The sequence below is a fragment of the Crotalus tigris genome, unplaced genomic scaffold (genome assembly GCF_016545835.1).
Source record: "Crotalus tigris isolate CLP2741 ecotype Arizona unplaced genomic scaffold, ASM1654583v1 scf7180000024470.1849372, whole genome shotgun sequence".
In the NCBI taxonomy this organism is placed as follows: Eukaryota; Metazoa; Chordata; class Lepidosauria; order Squamata; family Viperidae; genus Crotalus; species Crotalus tigris.
The window spans coordinates 595,911-614,222 of NW_024100641.1; the positions used below are offsets into that span (position 1 = coordinate 595,911).

An 18,312-nucleotide genomic window follows, 5' to 3' on the forward strand; every position below is an offset into this window, starting at 1 on the left:
AGCTTGTCTTCAGAAATTGTGGGTGCTCCATCACTGGAGGCTTTTAAAAAGAGACTAGACAGCCACTTGTGTGGAATGGTATAGGGTCTCCTAGAAGACCTCTAAGGTCCCTCTAGCTCTGTTTTGCATGTATGTATGTAAGACAACAATGTCTTGATGGGACAAACCCCGATACATTTATTACTGCACATTTTTTTTTATATCACAGTGCATTGGTAATTTTTAGTTTCAGTTTTAGTAAAGAAACAAAACAAAAAACGACTAAGTTAAAAGCAAATAGATTGAAAAAAAAAAGAATAAAAATATGGGACTGCATTCACCCATAGAGAAAGGTAATTTGGGGGAGGGGAAAAATATTGCTAATTTAGCTAATAAATTGTGGACAGTTTTGATTATTTTTCTTGGCAGGGTTTTTAAAGTTCTTTAATTGGGTTAAATTTTTCAACCAAAGCAGTTTTCTACACTTGAAATTGAGAGCATATTTACAAATATGTATTTTACTTTTCCTGTGTTTTGCAAGAACAAACCTGGCAGCTAGCAACAGGGGGTTGAATTAATCTTTTAATTGCCCCTGTTTGGGGTTTGGAAATGACAATAACGCCTATCCAAAAGGTTTATTGTGAGAGCTTGTGGACTGATTTGTTTCAAATTTCAAAAACGTAGAGATAATTGAACACACCAGATTGAACACACCCACACCAGGGTGGGTGGATAGGCAGGCAGGCAGGCAGGCAGGCATAATTTTATTAAACTTAATATAAAATACAAATGAAAATAATGAACAGGGAAATGGTTAAAGGGAAAAAGGAAGAAAAAAGATGTAGTGGGAAAGAAAAAAAGTGATTTCCAGTAAGTTATATAGTAGAGTTATAATCTCTGCTTTTTACTTCTGTATAGTTAGTGAGTACAAACTATAACAACAATCTATTTGGATCATCAAAATCCAAAGTCAAAAGTTTCATTTTCTTCTCTTTTGAACAGGAAGCCTAGAAGCAGTTTCCAAGTGAAGACAGAGCTAGATATATTTTTCTCCTTAAATCAAATAGTTAACTTCGCCATCTTTGCCATTTCTATCACTTTTTTTTCTATTCCCTTTGGTTTTTAAAGTGAAATTTAAGCAGATAGTGCTCTTTTGAACAAAGCACACCACAACATACTTTATTTTTTTAATTTTTTATTCATACAGCGTAAATTCACGAAATTATAACCACAGAGCGGCTGCTTTGTTAGATCTAAAGCACTAATTTAATTTGTATATACCTTTGTGTTGTTCAGATCACAGAAAGTACTTTTTCACGTATGTTAAAATGCATACAGGTGGTCCACAACTTACAACAGTTCATTTAGTGACCGTTTAAAGTTACAGCGCTGAAAAAAGTGACTTGTCACATCCCCGTGGTCACATAGTCAAAATTCAGACACTTGGCCACTGACTCGTACTTACGACGGTTGCAGCGTCCCGGGGTCACGTTGATCCCCTTTTGCGACCTTCTGACAAGCAAAGTCAATGGGGAAGCTAGATTCACTTAACAGCTGCGTTACTAACTTAACAGCTGCAACGATCCACGTAACAACCGTGGCAAGAACGGTCGTAAAATGGGGCAAAGCACCCTTAATACATGTCTCAGTTAGCAACAGAAATTTTGGGGCTCAATTGCGGTCGTAAGTCGAGGACTCCCTGGAACTATGTGTTAGTACGCCAGATTCTCCACACATCTCAGACTAGGTTGGTTGGTAGATTGAAGTAATGGAAGCTATGAATCGGAAACATTTCGCAAATCTTAATTAGAATAAATAATTAAATAAAACGCCTTTGCAAACGAGAGGGAGGGAAAATAAATATTGACAGACTGGATTTTGTAGATGGCTGTGGGAAAGTCTTCCTGGTTTGAATTAACCTTGCTAGTGACCCCTGAGGTAAATGAAGTGACATGAGACACGCCTTCTTAACACTTCAAACACAGGTTTTTGACCATTTAACTAACATTTATCCTTTTCTTCTCTCCAACAAGGCGAGTAAAGACCAATCTCTGATGTAAATGTTTGTTATGGGGACAGATTTGCCATTGGTGATAATTTGGCGAGGAGAGGGGCAACATATGGAGGGAATTAGAATAAAGTCATTATTTGGTCTGCTACAGATGCTGAATTAGATTTGGAATGGTTGGTAATAAACGATAGCACAATTATGGTTTTCTAATAACACCCCCTCTGCCCAAAAATCCCCCAAGCAAAATCCTATTTGCTATTGAAATAGTGCAGAACAGACTTTTTTTTTTTTCCAGATTCGTTGCAAGCAGAGACTTAAGCTTCTGCAATACATTACAAGGGCAGAATAAGCGGAGTTCCGTAGCAAGTAAACAGCAGTGTTGCAAATCCTTGAAACTGACTTTGTTTTCTATTGTGAAATTTTGGAGGGCATAATTGTTACATGGCTTTTAAAACTTAAGCTACCATCAGCTCTGATGTTTATTATTATCAGACAAGGACTATCTGCCAGTTTTGGTTGATCTGGGGGGAAAAACAAGTAACTTTTCACCCTTCCCTTTAGACTAAAGCTCAGACAAAATTGAGTAGCATGTTTGAAAAGCCTAGGACGGAATTGGCATCAAGAGTTAACAACAGTGTGCATGTATTCCAGTGTTTTTTCAAACTCCATGCAGTCTGACAAATTCTGGGAATCGAAGTCCACATAGCCTAAAGTTGCCAAGTTTAAAAAATACTGGTCTATCTTACTTGCCAAGGATGGGTGAATTATCTTCATGCTAATCTTTGGAACTTCCCATTTTATCCGTCTTCAAAGAAGAAAATAGGAAAAGGTGGGAAACAATATCTGATTGATTTCTTGGCCCTTCAAAGGGCAGCAAACAAATCAGGCAGAAGATGGAAGGGATGGGAAAGATCTACTCTCCAACAATAATTAGGCAGTGACCATAATTTAATACTATGCATAGTTTCTCTTCCCACGGCACACTTAAACTGAATTCATGAAGACTTAATGTTCTGTGAAAATATGAAAAGAACATTAGTTGACCAGATCAACTAATGGAGTTAGATTTAAAGTCAGCTTAAATAAAGCCAATATTGCAGAATTCAATTAACTCCACTTAAGTGTACAGTATCATAGGAACTAGTGACCCTTGAATTAATCTTTACCTTGTCCTAGATTTAGGAGCCATTCCATAGTAGTCAAAAATAGAAAAAAGAGACAGGTTGGGCTCCTGTCAGATCTTCCATTGGTAGTGATATCCTGGCATGGAAATAGGAAGTTGCAAATGATGGGGGAGGATATGACAGCTGCCTCTGTAGCAGCTTTGGGGGGGGGGGGTTGTAAAAAAACGGCTGCCAAGCTGGGATGAGTCAAGATATTAAGAGAAGGTGATGGCCAGCATCTTTTAACTAAGGCATCACTCTGGACATGATACTTTTCCCTATAAAAGTATTTTGGAACAGCCTTACTGCAAGTCAGACTGTCTGCCTAGTTACTTGTTGGCATAATTCTCCAAATCCTGCAAAGCTTTCTCATCTCTTGGTTCCTGTCAGTTGCTTAAAATGAAGAGGTTACAGATCAAACCTGGCATGTAGCCAAGATAGATTAACCCACTCCAAGCACACTGCATAATAAACCCGGCATAGAGAGTCCGTGCAGTATGGTCCAGGTGGAACAGTAATCTGTTCATCAAAGATGCTGGCTTTTTCCTCTTTTAGTCTTAAACTCTAGTTGTGTCCTATTGTAGCCTATCACTTAGCCAGGGGTGTCAAACTTAGCCAGGGGTGTCAAACACAGGCAGGATGCGTCATGTCGAAACCGCACTCACCCCATTGCTGGCAGTGAGGAAAAAGTCACGACACGTTGCGACACATCACGAGACTTTGCGAGTTTGACACCCCTGACTTAAGACTCAGGCAGCCTTCTCAGTATAGTTTACCTTGCGTTATGCATTTCAGAATTTAGAAGACGCAACTCCTTGCCCATCAAGCAATAGCTAGCCTTTTGAGTCCCAGCAAACTGCCACCATTGATATCACTTGGTATCACCTTCAGCGCCTGCTACCTGAGGCGGGTATCTTATTCTGCCAGAGCCCTGAACACAAACTTTGTGCACCTCTTTCTAAGGAAAGGCTCTTAAACCTAAGGATGTAACATAAACAGGAGAGAAGAGTGAAGTTCAAGAGTGGTGTTCATCAATTCTCTGGGATACAGTCTTCAGTCAGTGATTCGTTAGTGGGCTGAAGTCAGACCATCATTCAGGAAAAATTTGCCAGGAGGGAAAATTTTAGTATCTGAGGGCTTGCGCAGATGTAGATTTGGTCAAACGATTCCGGAGGTGGTTAGCAAAATCCATTTGGGTTTGAGAAAGAACTTGGTTGATTAGTGTCTTTGGAAGCCATCCCTGGAATTAAAAAAAAAGGGGGGGGGGGATGTTAAACCAGGTTGCTCTGCAGTTAGAAATAGACTCAAGCTCCATGTCAAGAAAAAGAAACTTAGTAGTTCAACAGCTTCTGTAGAGCTACAATTTGGGGAGTGAACCTATAAATTTCATAACTTTATTAAGCCTGCATTAAGGACTTTTGTGTTTCTGGCCTGAAATTTGTCATTGACTTAACAATTCGTTTAGTGACCGTTCAAAGCTACAACGGCACTGGAAAATGTGATTTACGACTATCTTTCACAGTTACGACCTCTGCAGTGTCCCATGATCACGTGATCAAAATTCAGATGCTTGGCAGCTGGTTCGTGCTTACGACCGTTGTGGTGTCCCAAAGTCACTTCATTCCCTTCTGCACCCTTCTGACAAGCAAAGTCAATGGGGAAGCCAGAGTCACTTAACCAGGTTACTAACTTATCAGTTGCAGGGATTCACTTCACAACTGAGGCAATAAAAGATAAAAGGGACCAAAACTCACTTAACAAATGTTTCACTTAACAACAGAAATTTGGGGCTCAGTTGTCGTAAGTTGAGGACTACCTGTACTAATAAGTTTTAGCTATGAAAATAGAAGGGGAGTTTATTTCTTATCCAATTCTCCATGCAGATATTTAATCAAATTGTGAATCCATATATCTTTGTACTTGGTGATTCTCTTGTTAGTGGAGATGTTGACATTGTTCACAGTTGCAAATAAGAACAAACTTTTGGCACTTTTTTTTTCCCCAAGGGAAGAATTTTTTATTTTTTTTAAAAAATCAAAAGTATAATATTTACACAAAAGGAAAACTCATCTCCTCCTATTCCCAATAACTCATTTTAAAATGGGACAGTTGCAGATAGAGGGCTTTATATATAATCTTCCTTATTCCTTTTAATGATGATGGGGGGGGGGGAGAGGGAACTACCATCCGTTCAGGATTAACTTTCTTGTAGACAATACAAATATCCCCATTTAAGCTGTGCACTGCTGTAACACCACAAGCCATTGTAAGATGGCATGGAAGTGTTTTTGTAAAAGTAATGGGTCACCACGATTCAACCTGGTTTGTCCTATATCTTTACCTTTAAATCAATGCTGAGAAGCCAGGTTAACTTGGTTTGTGAGGGATTTCCTAGAACTGGATGAAGAACCATGCATGTGGGACCATTTTCCGCTCTGCGGAAAAGAAAGAAAACAAGTTACCCAAGAACGACAAGGAATAACCCCGCCACAGTTCAATTCTTTCTTTGCTTACACTCAACAGACAGAATCTTGCCAGACTAAACTCTTACTACTACCATCCTAATAGATATATACCCAGAGAGATTCTAGGGAGTGGCTATTCTAACTCTCTTCCTTTGTCTTTGATCCAGCTCTGGTCTGTGTTGCCTCTTGTTTTGGCTCCCACCTCCTCCTCTGAATGTTCTCCCTCCACATCACCTCTCCTTCCATTGATACCATCAATATGTTATAGCATATTTTAGCACATCAGCTGAAGAGAAGACATCTCATTAGTAACCATATTGTTACTAAGTTTGAGTCTTCGTAATAGGATGGCCTTTCTTACCCTGATGCTCTCTAGATGTCCTGTATTTTTTCAGGATTGCTGAGGAGGATTCTGATACAAGGACCTAGAGTTGGGGATCTGTTCTGTAACTGAACTATGTAGCTTAGTAAAGGCAAGGGGTACCTGATAACTCCTTTTTGTTCTGGCATGGCGGTGTAGGTGGTTGACATGCCTGCTAAGAGGCATGTAGAACCACGCCGTTTGGAACACCGGACGCTGACAAAGTCTCGTGGACCAATTACGTTGCCAGGAGTTGGCGCTGAGGTCTCATGAGTGATCACGGTATCTTTGCCAATCTTCTGGAGAATCTATGAAAAGATGGCTATTTTAATAACAGCAACAACAACATTACATTTGCCTATCCCAAGTCCTTGGGAAGGACTTAAGTGGATAAAAATGCCGAATCTAATCTGAACATCTGGCTGATTGTGCAACGGACCATTAAAAAAGACAAAGCGAAATTTTTATGGAGAAAGAAAGTTGGTGCATTTCAAAAATATAGAATGATTTCAGCTTTGGGTAACAGGTTAAAGAGTCAACGCCACGGAAGAGGCAATAAATGTATACTTTCATCTGTAGAGAAGGAGACACTACAAGCAAGTTTCTCTTGCCTACATTTGGGAGCTGTTTGTTTGCGTACCCCAAAACTAACTCAGAAACGGGGGCATCTCTGACTACACACAATCAAAATAGTGGAGGAACCTTTCCCACAAAATAGTGAGAGATAGAACACATCGAAAGAGTGTAGAGTAACTAATGTTCAGCTCAACCCATAGCTGTTGGCAAATTTTATTTTTGCACTTTCCCTTGCTCATGTTACAAGTAGAACTTATTGTACATCAGGGTTTTGAACTTGAGATTCTCCAGATGTTGCTGAACTACAGTCTCCTGCCACTACAATCCAAGCCTCTGTGGTCAAGAATGAAAGATGCCCAGAATTATGGGGAACGGAATCTCCCAATCCCCACTGAATATTCTCCAGCAATTTAACTCTGGGTATCATTTTTCTTTATTACTATTCTCTCTGAAGAATAATTTTGCTTCTAAAAGTTTTGAAAGGGCCACGTGCTTAATAATCCTTGCAATTTTTCTTCCTTTCCAAAAAGGGTCTCTACCTGCAGAAGCCTTACCTTGATTTCTTTAACATTCGGATTCCAGTCTCCCATCTGTTCCATCTTTTCCACTAACTCCTCATAGACACAATCTAGGGGTTGATCAACTACTACTTCAAGCTGGAAAACCTTCCCTACGTCAGGCAACACTTTGCTCAAGACTTTGTCACCATTGCCCTGTAGGAATAAACAATTTAATTGGTAGGTATTAATGGGATACACAGGCATCCCTAGCTTACTACTATTATAGGCTGTACACAGGGTCATCCTTGAAGCCCCAAGTTCCTCTGGCTCAGCTAAGAGACCTAATTAAGTTGTACTTAACAGATTTCTGTTGCTGCTCATAATGCTACAGCCAGCCATTTCTTACTCCGTTTCAACATTTCTACTTTACAGCAACCTAAAATTTGTCACTATCTCTTAATCATAGTCTCCTCTTGGAGAACTGTTAAGCGTACCATCACCGCCTCAGTTTTCCAGCCGCTTTTATCGCCAAGAATATTCAGAGACTTCTGGATAGCTTCCTCTCCTTGCTTGATGTAGGATATCTCCATGTCACTGAAAGGGTTCTCCTCCAGCCTCGAACCTGCACAATTGAATTAGATTTTAAGAAATAGAAATCAAAGAAATCACAATCTTCTGTCATCACTGCCAGCACACTCAAAACAGGGAGGTGCTTTCTGGAAAGAAAAAAAGGCAATTCTATTCTACTTGCCTAGAAGAGAACTCCTTCTGTGTACATTGTTGATCCACTGGGTAGGGCCAAGCCTGGAAAATGCAACTTTCTTCAGTTCCTGGACAATGGCTACGGCTGCTTGCCTCTTCAAACCTAAGAGGAAGAAGTCCCAGCATTTGTCAACGCTGCTAATATTGAATATTCTTGCTTTGACAATATATGCAGAACTGTCTGGTATTTTTAGAGTTAAATCAGGTGACAGTGAGAGGGGAGGCGAATATAAGGAAAGCCCTATAAGGAAAGCCCGGGGGAAAAAGAAACAGAAGTAAATCTTTGCCCTCCAAGTTAATTGGAAGATGTGAATCACGACCCCAAAATGGACGAAGGGAAATGCCTGGAATGTTATGTGCAAAGGAAGGGAAATTCAGATCTTAGCATTTCCACCATGCCGTGCTGACATCTCTGTAACACTAATAAAGGCTTTTTAGGTTAAAAAAATGCCTGAAGGTTCTTTGAAGTGTTTCGTTAACCAGACACATGGCAGCATTATTGGGGGGTGGGGGAAGGAATTCTCCACTGAATTCTTCACCCCCTTCCGGAGTCTACAAAAAAACAAAAACAAAAAAAACCATCCTGGTATCCTGTAAATGTGTTGAGATTACAACACTTACCCTCCCCAGCCAGTACAGCTTCAGGGATGGGCAATGTGTGCTGTTGGTTGCACGTCTGTAGAGGGCAACCACAAAAAGCTTTGATTTTGAATATGGAGGAATTTATTCCTGCACTGAAGAGCAGAAGATTCTGTGCCTCTACTTGCAGAAAATCCATCGGCTTCTTCCTGCTTCCAAGAAAGGCTGTTTGCACTTTAAACTAATCGTCTGCACATTTATTTGGATAAAAGTTCATCAGTAACTTGATATTCATTCTTCTGCTTGTTTGTTTGTTTATTTTGAAATAGTAATACAGTATAAGGAGAAGTCCATACAATTTTTCTGTCTTCTGTGTTTGCAGAAGGTTTAAATTGGTTATTAAATTAGTCTTCAGCATGGTAGGATTGTTGTTCAATGCACAACTAAACAGGCTTAGTTCCATAACGGGCCATAAAAGTTTCCCACCTCTGATCGAGATAATATACAGCTGAGTACATAATGGTTAACACCGAAAAGAAAATGAATGCACCATGGTTAGGAAGAGGCACTTGAGTTGCTGAAAAAGGCATGGAAGAGTATGTTCAGATGAAACAGCCCCCTGCTGAAGCTTAGCAGATTTGGTCAGTGCCCAGATAGGAGTCTGCTTTGAAATCCTTCATTGATGTCATCCTGAGATTCAGGATGGATGAAAGGTGGAATATAAACATTCCAGATGAATACCGTATATGCCGGCGTACAAGGTGACCCGGCGTATAAGACGACCCCCGTCTTTATTGCCGAGCTGCATTCCTAGAACGTCGTCTTATACGCCGGAAACTACCAGTATTTCCGGCGTATAAGACGACTCGGCGTATAAGACGACCCCTGTCTTTGGCGCTGATTTTAGCGCTCGCGGAAGTTGCCTTATACGCCGGCATATACGGTACATCAACAAACACAGTTGCCTTAAGTACAGCATTTCTCATTCCTGTTTTTGAGCCATTCTTTGGCTCCTGGTAGTTCTTATGTGCCATATTTGACCAATTGTAGGGAAAGAAGGAAGGCATTTTTCTAAAATACAAATCAGCGGTAATTGCAAGACTAGCTAGAGGCTTAGAAGGAGATAGAGTTGGTTTTTCACCGTCCTCAATAGTCCTACAATATTTTCCCTTCCAAGCTGCTGATAGCCTCAGAAGGAGAGACTGCTTCTTGGCACTACCGTTGACATAAGTGGCAGTCCTCAGCACCTGACTTTGGAAAAGCCTTGCCATACTAATCACTAAATCCACTGATAGCGAAAGCAGAACTGGTCTCTCAGTGGTTGTTGTAAGGGCGGAGGAAAAAGAAAGAAATAAAACGTTTCACTGCCAATGCACAAATTTTAGGGTATTAATAGGCGGGAAGTGTTTGCCCTCAACAACATCACGCAAGGTAGAAAGTAACAGCTGACACTTTTCTCCACTAGAAAACCTGTTTCTGAATAATGCAGAACCACTATAGTCGTGTGCATCTGAGGGGCTATTGTAAGTAAAGGTGCTGACTTAGTGGCAACATGGTCTGAATTGGCAAAATATTTTTCTGTTACTCAATTTACACATAGCCTTGTTGCAGTTCACCTTGTGTCCAAAACATAACACCTGGACTATGATAAATTGGCAGCCAGAAGAATGCAAACAGTATTCCCCATCATATTCATTCTCTCTTATTTTCTCTCCTTGCACTCCAGTTCACCTCCACTCCAGCTGGATCCTAACAATCTCCCAAACTAATTTGAAAAGGGAAATACTTTATGCTCTTGCTTACAGCATGTTTCTGTCTGTGCTACTGCTTGATAGAACAATGCACAAAGGTAATCCCAGGAACTAACAGATTAGCATTTCAACTCCGCCAGGAAATCTTTGCAGGCTGCAGGAACCCATGCTGCCCATCTGGGAAAAAAAAAACTAGCCTTCCATCAACTTTCCATCTTTGAATTTTATCTATTAGCTGGGCACAAACACCTATCGATTTGGCTTGATCTGTACTGATTTCCAAAGCAAAAAAGAGTATGGGTGCTTCATTATGGCTCAGGAATAAAGCATTAGTTTTGGTTGGAGAAAAGATCGGGATCAATCATCTCAGCCTAAGTGTCTTCCAAAGAGCTATTAAACTTGAACTGTCCGCCTGAACCATTCCAAAAAACCTATCCTGAATTTGGCTACTCTGACTTCAACCACAGCCTCAAATATTGTCTCTAGTCTTCTCTTGCCATTCAAGAGTTACGTGATGCCTCCTTACCTGTCATGTTGTGCAAGTGTCTGTAGGAAATGCCGGCGCAAAGCTTGAATGTTGCTGGCAGCATCACGAGAGTCTTTCAAAGTCTCAAAGGAGTCCCCGATTTGGATTGCTACTCCTTGTGTCTTTGAGCTCCGGGAGTATGGTTGTCACTGGAGGCTCTGCTGGTCTCCACCCTTAAATACAGCTGATGAACGATACTATTTTGTCAGCTGTGAGATAAGGAAAGACATCACTTACAGTAAGCTGGCTGACACCAAGGCCAATCTCGTCCTCTCTCGAGTTGGGGGGGGGGAGGTAGGGACAAGTGGCAGGCATTGAAATTGCAAGGAAAGCTCCACCCAAGGAAAGGTTCCACAATCCCCAAAGGGTTTTAAGCCAGCTTATCTTCTTTTGAAGATTGCCAGATGTTTTCCAGCCAGGTTGTGCTTCAAATCAGTCCTACCAACCAAAGCTTTTTCTTTTTTCAGCAAAAATCCACTTTGGGTGCTTCTATGAAGGTGTAACAGGTTGAGGAATGGAGTATAGTGATCGGTAACTAATTCAGGACCAGAGTAAACAGAGGCAACGAATTAAATTCCTGTGCCAGATGCAGTTCACTATCTAGAGGTGTCAGTCCAGTTAAAATTCAGATTAGGTAAATTGCAAGAGTCCTTCCATTAAAAAAATAGGATGATTCTGTTATTCCATGTATCGATGTGTTTTTGTTATTTAAAAACAGTATACCCCAAGTTTATAAAGTGATCCAGGACAAATAAAACATTGTCAGAAAAATAAGTATAACCGTGATGAAAAAAAATGTAATAAGAATGGAGAGACACATCAAAGAGCTGGCAGGACCTTGAAGATCATTATGTTCCATTCCTTGCTCAGTGTAAGATTTGCAGAAAAAATTAAAAAGAACCAAACAGAGGCCATTAATGATTAAAAAGCAGGAATGAAAAATCCGAGAACACGCTGAAATTGAACAGCAATTAGCCCTAAGCATCTAGAGGCCTTCGACGGAGACCAATGTATAAATGTCTCAAATCCTTATCATTATTTACAGAACAGAAACACAACCCGAATACAATGCTGATGCAACAGAGAATTATTCTGTGCCATCTCTCAAATATCTGGAATGTTTTTGATCAGTTTCCCTTAGTCATTAGATGTGGCTTTCAGGAGAAAATCAGCATTATTGAAAAACCTTTCTGTGACACAATTTAAAAGGGCAGCCTTCTTAAAAAATAAATAACAGAACACCTTAGTGGGATGAAACTTTGTGTTTATAATGCACTTCCTGATTTACTCTGTATCATCTGCTACGATGATCATCTGCTCATATGATAAGAGGACAGGAATGATTAAGGTAAGATCCTTCACTTTTCTATTACTGTTCTATGAGTTACTCTGCCACAGAAGCAGGCAGTTCCTATCAGGCCTTAGAAGATACTGTACCAAATGCTAAGGAGACTCAGTCCTGCTTAAAATCTCAGACCAAAACAAAACAAAACAAGATATTCCAGAAGAAGTCAGTCAGTGGGAAATTATAGCCAGTTTTATGACTATCATCCAGGACTGAACTCAATTTAAGGGAGCCTTTTACTTTATTCTATTTAAAATCATCAAGTAAACTTATAGTTTCATCAATTCGTAGGAAGAAGACAAAGGCAAATCATTTCTGCAAGAAAACTGCATGGACTTGTTGTCATGTCAAGACTGATTCAAGTCTTCAAAGAATCAAGACGGACTCAAAGGCACAAATATTTTAATCCTTCTCATCCCTAGTGCCCCCTGGCTGGACACCAGAAAGGATGACCCCGGGATGACCATGACAGATCTGAAGGAGGTGGTGCAAGATGGAGGGATATGGAGAGTGCTGATCCATATAGTGGTCAAGGGTCAGACACAACTGAACAGCTGACAAAGATGATGACGTAGAGCAGGGGTCTTCAAACTTGGCTCTTTTATGACTTGTGGACTTCAACTCCCAGAATTCTTCAGCCAGCATGCCTGACATAGAGCACTGTTTAAGAGGTTGGATTGAGACCAGGAAGTCAAATTCAAGAGTTTCTTGACCATGACCTGATAAGACCAGTCCCTAGCTTCATCTGAGCTACTTTATAGAGATTACTCCTGGGAAGATAAATGAGAGAAACTCCAGTGACACCATTTTGAGTTTTCAAGAGAAAAGACAACACGTACACATGATTAAAAAAAAAAATACTGACAAAGTTTAAAAAAAAATAACACCATGGCTATGACTCTTTCATGAGGCTTTGTGGAAAGTACTCTAACTGTATCACCACTGAATTCTAGTTGTGTGCCTAATACAAATGAATTGGAAGAAAAGTCTCTTGGAGATGATATATTGCAAACTTTCTCTCTGGATGGTATGTCCAGTTCTGTGATGGCTTTGTTTTAGTTCCCTCTTAAACCTCTGTAGGCAAAGAGGGCAGTGTGGTAAATGTGTCATGCACATTGCATCACTTTATTATACTGTTCCTGGTTTTGTTTAGGTAAATATGGCACTGGGGCAATTGTGCAATCTGTATTTTTTGTAATGTTTGTCTATAGTTGCGTTGTGTCCTTTTTCTAACACGCTGGTCTTCAGGGATGGCCAAACCATGATGGCTTTCAATGATAATGGAGACAATAATTGCGGGGCAGCTAAGCCAGGAGGTGTTGACTCCAGGTCTTAAGGAATAGACTATTCTGTCAGAATTATATTAAACATTTAGAAATGGTCCTTCAAAACAATACATGTTTGAGTTCAATATGTATCTCCCTTGTGAAGAGTTTAAATGCCAATGCTGTAAGTCTTTCCCCTCCCAAACCACAAAGTAGTTAAAATGCTTTAGCCTAGCTTGTTTAGTAACTTGGTCTGTATTGTTAGCTATGATTCAGACTGCCTTGCAAACCCCAGAATATTTGGTTAAATGGCGAAGAAGTATGGTGGGTGCAGGGAGACACACTCCTTCTTTGACAGTAAAGAAGGGAAGGGAATGCTATTGATGGGACAGAAGAGATAATCACATTTTCCCAAAGTGTGGATATCGGATAAAATATGATTTCCCAGCAAGGAGAGCCTGTCTGGATCTCCTTGACCTTCATTTTATTTAAGTGAAAATAAAACGCATAGACATTACAAAATCCAGAGAGACGTTAAATTACGAAAAACCCATATTAAGTCTGAGAGGCAGAGTGTTTCAAATGCAGATGGTGTGACTTGCCCTGCAGCATACCTTGACCTTGTTTAGGCAGGGGATAACTTCCATGAAAAATGTTAGAAGATGGTCCACAAAGTGGTGGGAGAGGAACGGAGGGTGCAGGTGTTGAAGCAAGTATGGATTTTAGAGGGATTCCTTCCTAAATGAAAGAAGAAACACCAGCCATCTCTGAAAACTCTTCATCTCTTCTATCTGTGAAACCAGCTGCATTATCGTTCTCAAAGGGGGGGGGGGATGCCGTGCAGGAGATGATAACAGTCAAGGATAAGCTGACATTTCCTAGTGAGTTACAACTGTAGGGATGCTCTTTCCCAAAAGCCAGTCGATCGGCAGTTACTTCCTTTGACGTCAGCTTGCGTGCTCTTTTGCTGGAGTGCTGACCTTCCAGGTTACTGTTGCAAGAAGGCAAGAAAAGGGGGATTTCTGTTGAAGGCTGACAGCTTTGCTTTTTCTACAAGGCAGAATCTGGGCCCAGGAGCAAAGCCATCATCGAGTGGTTAAAGATCCATCCTAGGCATTTTCCTGGCTATTTCCGTCCATGTTATATGTACTTATTAATGAATGGGAGTGCTGCTTTTTCTGATATAAATCTCCTCCTCCTCCTCCTTGCACCCAGCATGTATTCCAGCACACACCATCTGTAGTAAAGGAAATATAGATAAATTTCCATTGCTTGCTTATGTCAAAGATACTTTGATGTAAAATTTAGTTTCACTATAGAGCAGTGGTTCTCAACCTTTTTAATGCCGCGACCCCCAACCGGTCGTAAGTCGAGGACTACTCAACCGGTCATAAGTCGAGGACTAGTCAACTGGTGCAGCACCGTTTGCAGAATGGGACTTTTGGCGGGCTCAGCAGGGCAGAGACAGCCTGGACAATTCCTGTTGGCTTTTGAAAGCCAATAGAATTAGACTCTATTCAAGAGAGTCTGCTCTATTGGCTTTCAAAAGCCAATAGAATAAAAGGGAGTAGCACAGCCAAGGAAAAGGGGGAAAAAAATGGCAGACTGCGTTGTTTGGCGACCCCCGTGAAATGGTCGTTCGACCCCAAATGGGGTCCCGACCCACAGGTTGAGAACCACAGCTATAGAGCTTGTTGTCATCAGATCTGGGGAAGGCATCCGTTTCTAGGCTGATCCAATCACAGAACCAAGAACTGGATTCAGTAAGCCGTTGTTCTATCAGGCTGGACTCTTCTGATGTCCGATTCTGGGGTGGAGATAAATGCGGAGCAAGTCAACCATATAGTTGATTTTAATTTATTTGAAAATAATTGTCATAGCAGAGATAAGGGGGTCTTAAAGTTCATTTCATCTAGTATGCCTTGTTCATACATAAAACCCACTGTTTTTTCTTCCCTTGTAAATAACCTTACAGCATCTACTTAAAAAAAAAACCTACAGAAATTAAAAATTCTTTTAGGGCATTTTCTTTCTCCTCTAGGTAATGGAGAACATGTAATCACAGCCAGATGCCTATTCAATGTTTTAGACTGTAACACCCATTATCCTCAACGTTGGCCAAACTAATTGAGTTTTAGTCCCATATTCACTGAAAGATCCAGGCTGTCAAGTGTTTATTTGTGGGCTCAGGAAATACTTAGTTCAGTGCCAGGAACTTTGGAACTTTACTGAAAAGTGTAAAGGATACCCACCTACCCCCATAGAAACTGTTATTCAGCTCAAATCAGGATTTCACATGGTCAAATTAATCTTTTTCTTTTAATTGAAGGAAACAAAATGAATCAGTTCAAGAACATTCTCAATGGTTATGTCAGCATTTTGGGTTTCCTTTGTATATTCCTGGTTATTGAGTCATTGACTTCAGCGTGGCCAAAAATAGAAAAAGAAATAAATAAATCAACATAAAATATAATGAAACTTCAAAGGGCCCAAGGACAGAGCAATATTTTATTCTTGCACTGTGTCTCAAAACAGAGAAAGCAGTGGAGGGAGGGAGGGAGGGAGGGAGGGAGGGAGGAAGGAAGGAAGGAAGGAAGGAAGGAGGAAGGAAGGAAGGAAAGAAGGAATGCATGCTGTAAGCCCCTTATATCCAGGGAATGAAGGAAAGAGCCCTGGATGCTACACTCACATGTTTGAGCTGGGCCATTTAATACATCATTACTCAGCACCAATTATTGCTTTCTTGGATCCTTTCTTTTGATATGCTCTTCCTTTTGACTCAGGGAGTTAATCATTTTCAAACTTGCACTGTTAGTCAATAAAAGACAAGTCCTTGATGTGTAACCAATGGAATTTTCCCATATGAAATTGTTAAATGTCTATAATGGTTATGATATCATTTGTTGCAATGTACTTGGGTAACAAATGTTTTGAGATGAGATTGATATGAGTGGACTGGGTAGAATATGCTACTGCAACAAAGAAACATTTGTCCTGTTCCCATCTTGCTTTTTTGATGTGAGGACAGCTTATAAATTAATTTTAATCATTAGAACAATCATGAGCATCAGACACAAGATTAATTTATTTGACTGTGTTGATTGGGAAAAAAGTCTGATTTGCCACTAATTTGGAATTTCTTGATTCAGGAATGTACATCTGTTTATATATATAGATTTGAAAAAGAGAATGCCTTGATTACAGAGTTGGCTACAAAGGATTTGTCTTGTACAAAGGCTCGGTCTGTTAGGGAAAGCAATAAAAAAAATCAAAAGTAAGTTTTAAAATGGATTTTTGAAAGAGGACTTTAATGAGGTTTTTCATGTTAAAAGAAAGGGCAGGCTATCATGCTACCTTCCCAGCAGAGAAAGTAAAATGAATAGTTTTATACAGCTTCAAAAATCTGTTCCCAGCTTTATTTGTCTACTTTAAAAGATGTAAAAATCTTTCTATAGTTCAGTTTGACTCTAATGCCAGGCAGGGTGCAGAAAAAAGTATTTCTCTTCACTTCTTCTCTGAGCCTTGTTAAACTGGAGATGCAGGAAATTTCCCCTGCAATCTTCTGCCATCTTCTACAACCAGTGCATGGACTAATCGATGCCATTCTTCCTTTGCACCTTTCTCAAAATCGAGTCTGCCTGGTGAATGATGCTCTCCACTTTAATTTTGAGCATCCTGGCTTCTTCACTGCCTAAAACCATTTAACCAGCTTCTCCTGCCTTTTGCAGCCTTCTGCACCAAGGACACCATATCAAAAGCAAACCTCATTTTCTTAATATCCTGCCAGGTCTTTAAGGGAGTCAGAAAAAGAAAAGAGCTAGAATTTGTTCAGGTAGGTGGACGGAGATCAAACATTGGAGCCGGCTGATAAAAAGTCATTCCATTCCATCAGCTATAGAAGCAAATTGCAAGGACAGCTGCTGGAGCTTCTTGTACTATCAGTTTGATAGCAAGATCTGTTAAGATGAACTCAAAGCTTTTGGCAGGAGTGAGAGAATGTACAATTCCAGCTGTGCAGATGTGGAAAGATGCAAATGTTGTTCAAGGCTTGGGCATTCCTTGACCCATCATGCATATAATCAGGAATGGACCAAGGCCATAAAAGGCCTCTAGAGCTTGCAAGTTGCAATGGATCCCCTACTAACTCGGAACTTAATATTTGTAGTATTCTCTTGTGTGCAACAAAGAACTTTAAAGCCATAGCTATACATTATGATTAGATTTACACATCACATGATAACATGGTTATTTAATCATGGTTTATTGAATGAGCTACAGTGTCAGGGTTCCCACTTGTTGCTAAGCCATAATGGGATTTGGAAAACGTTCATCCAATAGATTGTGTGAATCTAATTTTAAAGACCAGGAAGCAACAGAATATTTAACTCACACATTCTTACTGAGTATAGTTCTAAACAAGTTCCAAAAGAAAGCAACAATAATTACCAAAAGCTGAAACCAGCTAAAATAATGGAAGATGGCAACACATACTTAGTACGTGATTTTAAAATGCAGAGGGAAACAGAATAAACCCCAGCTTGGATCAGAACATTCATAATGCTAATGGCAGAGATTGTTCTAAAGTTGCTCTCTTCCATCTCAGGGCCCTTGAGATGCTTTGAATGTCATAATCCCCAACTAGCATGCTTACAATGGACTGTGGGATTTGAAACTCAAAATGTCTGAATGGCACCAGAACGAACAAGGTTAATTTACTCTTTGTATGTAATAACATGTGAAGGAAGAACCTCCCTTGTAGAACGGAAGATGTACAATGGAAAAGATGATCTAAGAAGATCATCCATATATTAAACACTGAATATTCCAGTATCTCCTGTCTTGCTTTTCTTTGGCTGAGGACATGTTGCTTGATGTGTCTTGTGCTATAGTTCTTATAGATTTTCTTCTCAAATTCCCTCAGTAGCCCTCTAGGTTTAAGTCCTCTAGGCAAGAAGCATAAAACTGTGTGTGTTTTTTTTTAAAAAAAACAACTAAATGCTGTATCTGAAAGATGGAAAATTTTGATCTG

At 40.1% G+C, this 18,312-nt stretch overlaps 1 protein-coding gene across 1 annotated transcript; it reads right to left on the reverse strand.

Moving 5' to 3' along the window:
- Positions 1-2,269: 2,269 nt before the first annotated feature.
- Positions 2,270-10,837, reverse strand: STAR (steroidogenic acute regulatory protein). Its single transcript, XM_039332980.1, has 7 exons — positions 10,674-10,837; positions 7,807-7,920; positions 7,550-7,677; positions 7,110-7,268; positions 6,103-6,287; positions 5,495-5,588; positions 2,270-4,393 (listed from the first exon to the last, which is right to left on the reverse strand). Exons 1-7 carry the CDS (start codon positions 10,735-10,737, stop codon positions 4,277-4,279), a joined length of 861 nt encoding a protein of 286 aa, XP_039188914.1. The 5' UTR covers positions 10,738-10,837; the 3' UTR covers positions 2,270-4,276.
- Between the last annotated feature and the right edge of the window lie 7,475 nt (positions 10,838-18,312).